We start from the raw sequence: 12,925 nt of genomic DNA, 5'->3' as shown, positions 1-12,925 counted from the left end.
ACACTGAGCAAAATATGGAGCATTCAAATTTGAAAAAACTTTACTTGCCCTCTAATTATTGAAAAATTAGCACTACTTTAAACCAAGTTGATAAACTAGAGAATATTGTCCTAATTAGAAGATCAATACTACAAATTGTAAGATTGTTTCTTAGAGTTATTGTTGAAGTTCTTTTTTATTCTTTAGTTTAACTTTTAGCTGGCTCTCTTACAAAAGAAGAAAAGAAGACAGCTATTGAAATTTTTAAATGCATTATAAAATCTCGTTTTTTTCTTCTCATAATTTGCTCTCAAAACCTTTCTCGAAGCCTTTGCTATTTTTTGATCATCTGGGTATTTCTATGTTGTTCTCGACCGTAGTTGCGATTCGAAACCGCGAAACCACGTTGTGCGCAGATATGCTGCTCAGTTTAATTTAGTTGTGTCTTCTGTTGTGGCGGAAACACGAAGCAAACGCCGGTAAATTTGCAGTGCGAGATGGCTGACAGCGAAGATGCCGACAAAGAGTTAATGGCTCAAGGTGATGATTGGATTGAAATGGAGCGCAAAACATCTTTGACAGATCCGAAAATATCGCGTTTTCAAGTAGCAAAAGTAGATTTTGCTGCAGATACACCTAAATGTAAATTTGCAGATGATTCTGACGCTGCTGAAAGGCAGCCTTTGACAGATCCAAATCAAGCTAATGGTGACTCTGATGGTGAGAGATACGATACTCATAATGTAAGGAGTTTAAGACATTATACCAGAGAGGCCTTACCCCGTGCTGATCATTATAGAAATGTAATGTCCGTCCATGGGCAACTTAATCGACCTACCCTAGATGAACTTCATGATCCGTCGTTAACAATGTCCCCAGACCATAAGGTAAGATTTAAGCCTCAAACTTTTTTCCAAAGCTGAAATTATTGTTCCTGAATCAATGATTATTCGTTTATTCTTATGTTGTACAAAAGCGACTGATTTAACCATTGGTTGATCAATATATTTTAGATTTGCATGTGAAATATTTAAATACCCTTTGTTTGAAACGGTTAGTGTGTTATTTTATAAAATTCCTTCCTTTCTACTAATAAATTTGCTCTAATTCCCACAACACTTTGTCCCTTTAAAGGAAAAGTTTTTCTAACATAATCTGCAAGATCCTTTAAATAATATCAGCCTGATTAATTTTTCATTTGCATGTTTTTTTTTTTTTTAATCTACTCCGATCCCTGTGCCTGATGCACCGGAAAATAGCTTCCCTTCTTCCCCAGTAGCAGATTTTTCTTCAGCTGTCTGAAAAGCAGTGCATACAAGAAATAGTCTGCAAGATTAACAAACCTTAGATTAATCCTGAGATGTAAGATTATTTCTATAAGAATTTTAAGTTATTTTTCCCCCTACCCGTGAAATGGTCTGCAGACTTTCTCAAGAACACACACAGTTTCGGGCTGTTTTTGCTATCATGCCTTTTCCTAAGACATGCAGAAATTTTAATGCATTTCATTCTTGATTGGGATAGATTGTTTTATCTTTTATGACAAATCATTCTTCATAGTTTTTTCTTACTAATGCTTGAATATTATTGTAAGTTTGATAAAATAACGACCTTTGTTGAAATAACTTGAACGTTATTTTAAATCATTCTATGGCATTGTTATTTGTCTATGGCATAATGTTTAAAAAGTTAAAAATGCAGTTTTTAGATAGGGCAAGCTTACAAAACCTATTTAGAATATTTTCAATTGCAAATACTCATTTCAGTTAACATATACACAGTGAAATCCCATTACAACAAAATATCCCTGTTACAACGAACAAAATGCTTGGTCCCGTTTTAAAATCTATTAAGATACGTAATGTATAAAAACCTCATTTTAACAAAACACTTTTTTTTCAAATATTCGTTGCAACAAAATTTTTTCTCCATGACAGTTTGAATATTTTCTACTTAATGTTGTTTTCAGACACTAAAAAACAACTTCTAAAAGACGTAACATGAAAACTTCGTTTGTACTTTCAAAGCAGAGCTATTCAAGGTCAAAATCCGCTGTTGATGAAACGTAAGTTGATGTATGTCAACAACAGTTAGTGTCTAGCGAAGCACAATCAATTTCTGCCTGCTGAACATTAGGCACCCCGCGAATTCGCAAGGGGATCAGCAAGTTTTCAATTTTTCTTGTTGTCAATATAATAACGTATATCAATTAGAATTGTTTATAATGTCCTCTTGGACCTAATCTCTCGTGCAGAAGAAAATAGCAACACTTGTTATGTTGACGACAAATGAATAAAAGTTCAGTGCTCAATATTTTTCTCTTTTTTCAGAATAGTTAATGCGTTTTATTATATTTTAGATCTCTGGCAACGGTAAATGTTGCAAATTTAATTGCATCAGAGTGTTTATTTGAAAAATTGACACTTTTATAAAAATATTGGAAGTTTTATGATGTTTCAGTTGCTACAAATATTCCATTACAGCAAAGTGTTTTATTGGTCCCTTGAAGTTCGTTGTAACGGAATTTCACTGTATTACAGGTATAAATCTCAAATATTTAAAATTGGTTGTGAATTACATTTAAAATATCATATCTTGTCTTCTTTAAGCCTTTTGTCTTATTTTGAACTGTCAACAAACTCTATTCTCAATGACATATCATTTGTATTGCTTTAAAATGTAGAAGATTCAGGGCAGAAATGTTGAAATGCGGCCACATTGTCGCGGACAACAAAACTATCTATTCGCACTAAAACTAAAAAAGTTATCTCAACTGTAGGATATTTTTCCCCCTTGGCAGCATGCAAACTTCAACATATTTGCATGAACTGTGGACAGGAAGAGGAGAAGATTCAAGTTATGCCATGATGCACACATTGGCAAGGAGGTTTAGGAAAGTAGGAACTAATAGTAGAGGAGCCAATGGTTATATTTTAGCTTCCATACGATTTTTCGGTTGCAATTGTGGGAGTTTGTCTGAAAGGTATTGCCCAAAACCAAAGAATTTGTGTGTTGCCAGTTTTAAAAATGACGCAGGGGTGGGGGGGTATATGATAATGTTACAATATTTTGTATTACAATTATAGGACTTAGTTTTCCTGAAAGGTATTACGCTTTAGATTGACAATGCATTAAACGGTGGACCAATTCTTTATTAAAAATTGCGTGAAAAATTATTTCATTAAGTTTTTTGTCTTTTAAACAGTTAAATTTTGCTACAAAACATTTTATGTCGTAATTAACAATGTCTGTTTTTGACAAATTTGCTTTGCTTACTACCTAGATTTTCAATCATACAGATTGTTTTTAGTCCCTGTTAGTGCAAATAAACAAGGCTATACTATATAACATTTCAAAAGCTTTTATTTTTTTATAGGATTTGAATTAAGGAGGAGGCAATTACCTGACTTTCAAAAATGTATGCGTACATGTATGCTTATTACGTTTGCGTTTTTCTTAATATAATATATATTGAGCAATATCCTTTATCCTCCAGCCTCTCCCCCTCCCTCCCCCCCCCCCCCAAAAAAAAAAAAATTAAAATGACAGATCTCTGCCTAGACATGTATTTTGAGGTCTCAGACAGTGCTTTATCCCCAAAAAGAAAATCTTTCTTAGTCAGTAAAAAGTGAATAAGCAGTTTTCGAAATAAGCATGTCTTAAAAATATGTTATTTCATTCCAAAAAAAAATGTTTTTAATTTTAATCAGTAGAGTGCTTGCTTTTCAAAACTTCCGGCTGATATAGGCTATGTTCATATGCAGCTACAGGTCAACCGATGGCAAACCCTACGTTCTAATAGAGAGCTACCGGTTAACTGGTTGTTTTCAAAGTTGTTCTGATAGCGTCACCGATGTAGATCCCTGGGTCATCGCAATTTATGCTGGTTGATTAAACCACATGACATTTTTGGCCAATAGTAAGGCATTTTTTACCTGCACGTTATTCCTCTGCACAAGTAAACGAAAGCATTTGATGAAGAAATGGTGAAGAACCGCTGAGGTCATTAGCTATCATGTGATCAACCAACTGGTAGCAATATGCGAACGAAACCACAGTTAGTACACTGAACCTCCTATAATCGACCATCTTGATACATGGAACATCCTCCATTAATGACCAATTTTCCAAAGCACTAATTTTTTCTCCTGTCTACTTCATGTTACAAGTCTTCTAGAAGCGACCAGTCAACCCTCTATGAGCAACTGCTGGCTGACCCTTGGGCTAAAAATTTTCCTGCGTACTTTTCCCCACAAAAAAAAAAAAAAAAAAATCATTTCAAACTGGTCAGTTAACCTTGAGACATTGTTTACTAATGAGCAGCAGGTGTAAGAGAGGGATGACAAGTGAAAAGTCGCATTGCTGATAATCTCTATGGTTTCTTTATCTCTAGGTAATCAGGTTTGGTGTGAATTTAAGGGGCATACAAGAAGAAGGTCTGCACTTCAGCTGAAATTCTTGTCTAAGCTAGTTTAAAACGTGTCTAATAAAAAAGTTACTTATTTAATGTTGGAGGAGCAAATAGAACTGATTTATTCTTACGAAAAAGGAAATTTTTAAAGTAAGTTGGCAAATGTTTTTGGTTGTGGGAAAACTCAAATTACTAAAATTTTGAAGGACAAAATTAAAATTTCCTAAAGAATGGAAAACTTACAAAGATCAAGGTGTAAAAAAAAGTCAAATGGAAAAAAATTCTAGAGACGCAAGTACTGTTACGAAAAGCAAAAAATAAAAAATACTCTGAAATTTCTTCATATTTTAATAATTTTTTTTAAAAATTTGTATGTAATCATAGTAGTGCCTATATGATGCAGTATTCAATACATAGCAAAGACAATTAGTTTTCATGTCTCTTTGTTTTATAAAATTTGTAAATATACAACGGGGATACTTCGGGATAATACTTTGGGGAAATTCATTTTGCGATTTTAAGTTGACACTTCTTTGAGCAACCACTGTGCTACCGGAATAACTTGTTTTGTTCCATGTCTAGTTTTGTTGCTGTATAGCTTTTTTTAATTTCAAGCATTGCTTTTCCCCTTTCTGAAAGAAATATTTTGGAATCATCAACATATTAGGGGCCATTCATTGATTATGTAAGGATGATTTTGGAAATTTTTGACCCCCCCCCCCCCCCCCCAATTGCTACGTAAGATGATAAAATAACAAATCTTGGAATCGTTATTAAATTCACATTATTAAATTAAACCATTTGAGTAAAGAAATATTACTGAAAGATACTTACTTGAGTAAAGAAATATTTACTTGGGATCCTTACGCAATAAATGAATGGCCCCTTACACAGTTTAATTTATTATTGAAAAGCTTAATCAATCATGGATTATGGTAATTTTTATTCAAATGTTTTCTCCTGTATTCATTTTTTTATTGTTGGGCAGTAGATTACGAAAATTCTTATTAGATCAACTTTTGAGTTAATTTATTTACTGTTAACAAACTTGTTATTCTCAATGATCTCATATCGTTAGGTATATCATTTGTGCTGCTTTAACATTTACAAAATCTAGGAATGCCCATCCCCCCCTCCTTCCCCTGCCAATACCATGAAGGCACCCCCAAGAGTGAAAGCAACGCAAAAAATATATATATAAATATCTATAGGGAATGCCACCCCCCCCCCCCCAACCCCTTGTAGGGCATGCACTGAAAAATCAAATATCAATGTTGACTTGCTCATTAAACGCATATCAGAATGAGCCATGACCCACACAGTTATTACAGGCATTGTTACGAGATTGTGCGATGTTTTTGTCAAGTCATTTTTCCATCCCGAGCCCCTTCCAGTCCTGGCCCTAGGCCCTATTGCTGTGGTCCCCCCCCCCCCCCCAATCATGAAATGAGCTCTCTAATCATTTTGCAGGAATTCATGGAAGAAGAAATTTAAAAAGTAGAGGATTGTTCATTTATTGAAATTACTATTACGTATTTCATTTTTTTAGTAAAATCACTAAAAGTAGTAAAATCACAATTTAGTAGCTTCCGCGTCCCGCCCCGCCAAGGAAACCAAACGTCAACAGTCAACAGAAGCAAATCCACCGCCAAAGACAAGAAAATAAAAGTGACCAAGAACAAGATTACAAGACAGAACAAGTTTGGGGTTTTTCACCCCTCTGTATCTCAGCCCCATGAAGATCCCCGGAGTTGATTTTTGGTACACTCAATCTCTAGTGGCCCCTGATGCCATAAACCAAAATACAATCCCCTGGACCATCAGGGGGATTAGCTATTAAAGTTATAAAATCGCTGTTCAAAAAAGTTTTCGCTTTCTTTGACAGGGCTACAGCCCAGACAAAAGAAGGAATCAAGCTGAAATTGCGCACACACATTCCTTGTACCCTACTGATGTGCCATTTGACCCCCCTCCCCTTCCCCCCTTGTTTTTACCCACCCACCCCCGAATTGTATCTTCCTGGGGTTCTATCACAGTCCCCCGGCGGGCTACAGTAATGATTTTTTGTACACATATTCTTGGGGGGGGGGGGGGCATTGAGTAATTGAGTACATATATAAAAATTCAACCCCCAGGGACATCATGGACCAGAGTAATTGAAGTTTGAAAATCACTAATTTTCCCTAAATTCTTATGTACTTACTCTCAGCTCATAGGGTTTGTTTATCTCGGACTGCAATTGCAAGGTTAGAACAGATCTAACAGTTATTCAAAAGTTGTCTTAGGAAATGAAATTCAATCAAGACTAAAACATATCCAACAGTTGCAACTAGACGTTAAATCGCGGATATCACAAATTTGCCACAGCGACTGCGCATGCTCGCAGACTTAGCTCATTGGGCTTTCTGCTTTCAGATTCTATGTTGTTTGTTTATACTTAAGCAGAGAAACAAATTAATGAATGACATTAGAATGCTGTCCTCCCCCCCCCCCCCCAAAGATTTCCCGATACGAAATTTCCTTCCCCCTATTTTTCAGTTTTGATATATTTATGGAGGGAAGAAATTTTAAATGTCGGCGCGAAACTGGGGTTAAACCATTACAATATTTTACGTGACAAATTATATGAAACTGTACGCATATGAATACGGCACATATAACTTTTTAATTGAAAGCGAAAAATAGCACTTTTTTTATTGGTTTGATTATTTTCTAAATTAATGGATTTTTCACAAACAACACATAATGAATTGAAAATATATAAAACACGTGTGTGGGTATCCGTGCTTTGCAGTAATTTGTTAGCTGAAAAAATTTTTGCCACTTCACTTTGAAAAGCTTCCCGCCAAACAAGATAAACAATTTAAAAGATCTATCCATATTTCTGAGGAGTTGAAGGTGGGAGAAGGTTCTTATGGAAGTAGCTGTGAAGAGAAAGGATAAGTGGGAGGATGATAGTTTGGCAGATACTTGGCGGACAAACTAGATATCATAACTTTTATGGCTGAGGGTTTTTGGGATTAGGATGCAGGTTTTCTTTTTTTGTGCGGAAAAGTTCAAGGTTTTCTTGGTGGGGAAATTTTTACAACAGGGTTGTTTTTGATGAGATCATGCTGACATTCTCATTTTTAGTGTTGTATTGGGAAGAGGAAGCAAGAAGATTGCTTATGCTTCCCCCTATCTTTTAAATGTTCATTCCTAGCATCCCTTAGAATATGAAACTTAACTAAAGATTATTGGCATTCACCTGCCTTTTTTTGAAGGGGGGGGGGGGTCATGGTTTCTGCTTTTTTTGAGGAAAAAGTACCAATAAACATTTTGAGAGGAAGGCTTCTGGCTTCTAAAATGCAAATTTTTAAGGTGTTCCGGATGAGAAATAGAGAAAAAGCACATTTTTAAGTTATCTTCGGCTCCGACTACGTTAGAAGACGGGGAGGGGGGAGTGAAGGTTCCTTATCGAGAGTTGTTTGTAATCGAAATCCCAGAAAGATCTATTTGGTTTTGCAAATCCAACTTTGAGAGAAATGTAAACGGTGGCTGTGTGGTAAATTTTTGAAATTAAAATCGTAGAAATGCAATTTTGTGCTCTCTCTGATGACAGAGAGCAGTGGCGGTCGGGGACCGGAATTTTTCTAAAATTAAGGGCCAAAAGACGCAATATGCGGCTCACTTTGGCCACCCCAACGGAGTTTCTGACCCCATTTCAGATTGACGCCGCGCTATAGCCTACACTTGAACTTGCTGCCCGTCGCACAGCTTGCCCCCCCCCCCCTCTCCCGGGACCGCATCCGGCACTGGATATGAAAGTCATTTGAAATATGCAACGGAAGTTGCGTGTGCTATGTGCAGACCATGAGTTAGTTTTTAGAACTTTTTAAGCAATTAAAAAAAAAAAGGAAATACTAATTGAAATATAAATTTTCACCGATTTTGCATTGATTGATATTATTTTTCAGAGAGTAAGAAATGTCCTCAGTTTGAACAGTCACTCATAGTATCGCGGGACTTAGCGCTTTGTGCGCTCTTTGTCACTATTTCGCGCACGTTAAAATGCGTACTTGTTAGGTGTAACTAGGAGCAGTAGATAGTGCGTGGAGTAAACCAAAATTAATAAAGCTCTGCCCAATCTCTTATTCCTGTTTCTTCATGGCTAAATTCCTAGATTCTTCTGCTCCTTGGTAATAGGATGACAGTTGAAAATTATCGTAACCTCATTCACTTTTTGAGTGGGATTTTAGAGAAAAAAAACGCGGGAATTGCGTAATCCCGCACCCTATCGCAACCCCAGCAAAATAGCATTCTGCAAATCTGTGTTTCACAAGAGGTTGGTCTCATAAAATATTATAGTTAATCTCAAAAGGACCGCGATATTTGCTCGTTATAACAGTGCTCGTTAACAACGAGTTCCTGGAAAAAATCATTAAAATTCATCATAATTGCTTTTTTCTTATTTTTAATCTCTGTGCAGCAGCCAAGAAGTTGGGTAAATTGCTTTGAACTGTCTGTTTCTTGTGTCTTTGTTTTTGAGGAATACACATACACACAAATATAATTTAAAAATCCTTCTTTACTCCACAAATTAAAAAAAAAAGTGCTATCCTCGCTTGTTCTCAGGACTTGTGGTTTATCATTAACTTTCGGTTGGGTTGACTTCTAAAGGAAAATTTCCCAAAAAAGGATAAGTTGAGCTGGAAGTCAACAGAAGTGAATAAATCACAAAATTATTGCTCGCTTTAATCCGGGTTTCCTCGCTAAATCCGGATTCTCCTTAAATCAGGACTCTTTATAAGCGAGTTCGACTGTACTTGATCTATTACTTAATGGAAGGTATAACAAAATAATTTATGGATTATGTAATTTCATTCTATTCATTGTTTGAAATTAATTTATAAAAAGATATTCTACTTTCTTTTATGCTTCTAAATATCCCCCCCCCTTACTCTCAGACGAAAGTCGTCGCGTTCGTTTTATGTTGAAGTTACTTCGATTTTACAGGAGCACTGGTGCTTTTATGCTGTCGTTAAACTAATTGATTTTGTTTTTTATGACTCCTTTGTTTCACTCTTTATAGCTCTCGCTGAAATAGGATTCTATGAAGCGAAACTTATAAACCTAAGGTGTTGGAGCTATCGGAAAACCTTCACGATTTCGTTTATGTAGTCGTTTGTCTCATGAGTTCACCAAAAACCAGCTAGTAGTTCATTTAAAGTACTTTTAAATAATCAAAATGTGCTTACTAGAAGGAAATTTCATTTTATAGAAATAAAACTGTAATTTAAAAAAAAAAGCACTTGAATTTTCTGCTATCTCGACGCATAATGCAAAAGAAGTAGAAATTCGTTAAGTCACCCCATGTTTGTGTCCCAGGGCGCAGAGCAGCCATACTTTTCCTCCTGGAAGGGGGATTAACGTGCCGGAATTTCGTCCTGGCGGAGGTTTTAGTCTTCAATATGTATCCGTGATTGACCAAAATTGGAAAATGTGAACATTCACCGGTGGTTTACCAGAAATATTCAGTCTTCTCTCGATTTCTTTGTCACGTGAATGTCGCCATTCATCGACAAATGTCGACTCCTACCAGATAAAAGGTGGTTTCAAATAAATAAGCATTGCATTTGTATAATTTTTACTTTTACAAGCCAGATATATCGGAGGAACAGCGCCCCCCCCCCAGGTCCGTCTTTTAGTAGGGGACATTGATCCCCCCCCCCCCCGGCTCTTAAAAATCAATGTATTTTTATACATGTGAGCGTTTTCCCCCCAACATAATATGCATTGTTTTCATACCTTTTGATCTCCCCCCTTGGAAAAATTTAAACTGTCTCGCCTACCCCCCCCCCCTTCTGAACTACGACACTGTATAAACAGATTAGGTCAGGTGAAGAAGACGGGAGGGGCAAAGAAAAGGATATGCATTTAAATCAAATGGGGGGGGAGTACATGAAGAATGCATAATTACATAAAATTATCAAAATCCAAGAGGGGACCGATTTCTTACCCAAACCCCCAAATGACGGGCCTGGTAAGAACCAAATGTGTGATGTTACGTAATCTAATAGATGTTCTTAAACTGCAAAATAGGCTTGTTTCTCTCTGGACGAACTTCTTGTTAATCCTTGTGATTTTCTCATCGCCCACTAGAGAACGCCGATTATTAAGCCGATTTGGTAGTCTTTTCAAAAAAATTTCATTTGAAGTATGTTCTGCATTGCTGCCTGATTTCAAAAATGACGCACAATATCATTCAATGATGACATGGAAAGGTGGAAAAGCATGTAGTTGGGAAAACACTTTCTTTTGACATGCTTGGGAAACAGGATATCCGTTTGTGACAGCAAAGTTCCATTCACTTTATCTGAGTTGGAGATTAAACAGAAATCTCATTTTGGCGAAATCATTAAAAAGAATAACAAAGACACTTTTGTCGGCAGTCTCATCTGATACAAATGTGAGGGAGAATCTTTCACATGAATGAATGTTTGATGCAGCCGTGAGATAATTATCTTGCGGTGTGAATTTTATATTTGTTTTTGATTGTGGACATTCAGTTGCTTTTTCTAATTACCCAGGGTTATTCACACTTCCATTCGGGATTTGGAAGTGCGGTAAAAAACTGGGACGAAAATAGCAAAAAGGACGATTGCACTAAATGGAGAAATAATTCCAAGTTTTATTTGCTATAGGTGATCTCGGTGTGAACCCTTGGTCATCCACAGATTAATGCAATACAGGGGCATCCAGAACTTAAATTTTTGAGAGAGAACTTAATTTCTCAATTTGCCGAATGGAACGCCAAATTTTGCCGAATGATAAAATACGGTAACGCACAGAGAGACGTGCACAAGGGGTGAGAAGGGACACATATAGGCCCGAGCCTGAACCAAAAGGGGGCCCGAGATTTTCAAAATGAGTTGTGAAATAGATGTAGGGACGTAGGAATAAACAATATAAAGGACGTCCCGTAAAGGTCATTTGTGACGGGACCCAAAATTTCTGTGCCCGCCCCTGAATGCGCACGCAAGTACATCTAATTGAAAGGTATTTAATTTTTACTCCCTTTTACAAAAAAGGAAGTATTGTATTCGCGAAAAAAATTTCACTCAAAAATCGGCCTTAACTTCCATTTTGCTCACCCCCCGAAAGAATGTTGAGTTTTTTTTTTTTTTTTTTTTCAATCCGATCACACGTGGATAAGTACCTAAGAACGTATAGACACCTGAATATCCATTTTGACGATCCCTGAGTAATTAGAACGACTTTTCTAGTGACGTCCGTATATACGTATATGCGTGTGTGTATGTGCGTATGTATGTCGCATAACTCAAGATTGGAATATATTAGAAAGTTGAAATTTGGTTCGTAGACTCCTAGTGAGGCCTAGTTGTGCACCTCCCTTTTTGGTTGCATTCAGATGTTCCAAAGGGGGTCTTTTACACCTCTTTTGGGGGAAATCTTTGCTAATTTCAATGCAAACACTTGGCGATATATCGCCAAGCTTTTGGTAGCCAAGTTTTGTCGCCAACTTCGCGACAAATTTGGCGAGTTTTTTTTTTTTTTTTAATCTGGTTTCATTTTGGCCATTATTGGCGCTATTTAGAGAGTTGACTATTAATTCGCATTAAAACTGCCAATAATGGGGAAATAACATTAAATTTGTGTAAAAGGAAATCATGTGATGCACACAGCTCGTTTTTTTTAATTTAAAAATTGCAGTTTTTAAAAATTGCATCAGTGCTTGCGATTATATCTCCAAATTTGCTGAATCGTTTGGCAAAATCTGCCGAGTAGGGATTTTTTGGGAGGTCACAGTGACCTCCCATCGGGGCGCCCCTAATGCAATAGTCCAATTCTTGGCAAACTCTATTTAGCAGGAAACTATCAACGTTATTGACCGTATGGATTATCCATTCACGCAATTCTACAAATGACGCGGGGATACTGTACAAAAACTTGATCTTTTACATCCACGCTTAAGATTTCAAGAAATATTACTCACGTTAGCAAGTGCTGTCAATAGCGTTGCTTGTATATCATGCTGAGTAGAACAGTCGTGTGATCAAGGGTTCACAATACCTGTAAGATATATAAGTAAAACTTAAATTGTTTCGGAATTTTGTGCTATCTTCTCTTTTTGCTGAATCTGTCAAAGTTTTTTTTTTTTTTTGCTATTACGCTACAAACTCCAGAGGGAGTAAGAATAACCATGTGTAATACAACACTAAGATAATGTGAGGAATAAAATAATATATTGTTGGCAGTAGTAAATACATTTCAGTTTTTTTTTTTTTTTTTTTGTAATGTATATTACAATTAGGAACGCTTTTAGCAAAAACAAAATTTGAGCTATGATTTGTTAGAGGTAAAAAAAAAAAGAAAAAATTCCACACTAAAATTAGTTGGGGCCCTGGTAGCTTCCTGATTAGTACCTTGCAGCTTCGTAATGCTGTGTAGCGAAAACTCGATTCTCGCACGACTTTCTTCTGGGTGCTGAGTTTTTTGCACTGATGAAGAAGCTCTATCGTAGCCTTGAAATAA

General features: G+C 36.3%; 1 protein-coding gene across 1 annotated transcript in view; it reads left to right on the top strand.

Annotated features, from left to right (window-relative positions):
* Positions 1 to 444: 444 nt before the first annotated feature.
* The window catches only part of LOC129224714 (solute carrier family 12 member 2-like), a gene marked incomplete in the record, with an annotated part of 136,427 nt that continues 123,946 nt past the window's right edge, over positions 445 to 12,925 (top strand). The window contains 1 exon segment of the mRNA XM_054859261.1: positions 445 to 866. Within this exon segment, the coding sequence (XP_054715236.1) occupies positions 477 to 866 (390 nt within the window).

The sequence above is a fragment of the Uloborus diversus genome, chromosome 6 (genome assembly GCF_026930045.1).
Source record: "Uloborus diversus isolate 005 chromosome 6, Udiv.v.3.1, whole genome shotgun sequence".
In the NCBI taxonomy this organism is placed as follows: domain Eukaryota; kingdom Metazoa; phylum Arthropoda; class Arachnida; order Araneae; family Uloboridae; genus Uloborus; species Uloborus diversus.
Note: the sequence above shows the minus strand (reverse complement) of the source record. Positions and strands in the feature narration are given on the sequence as shown.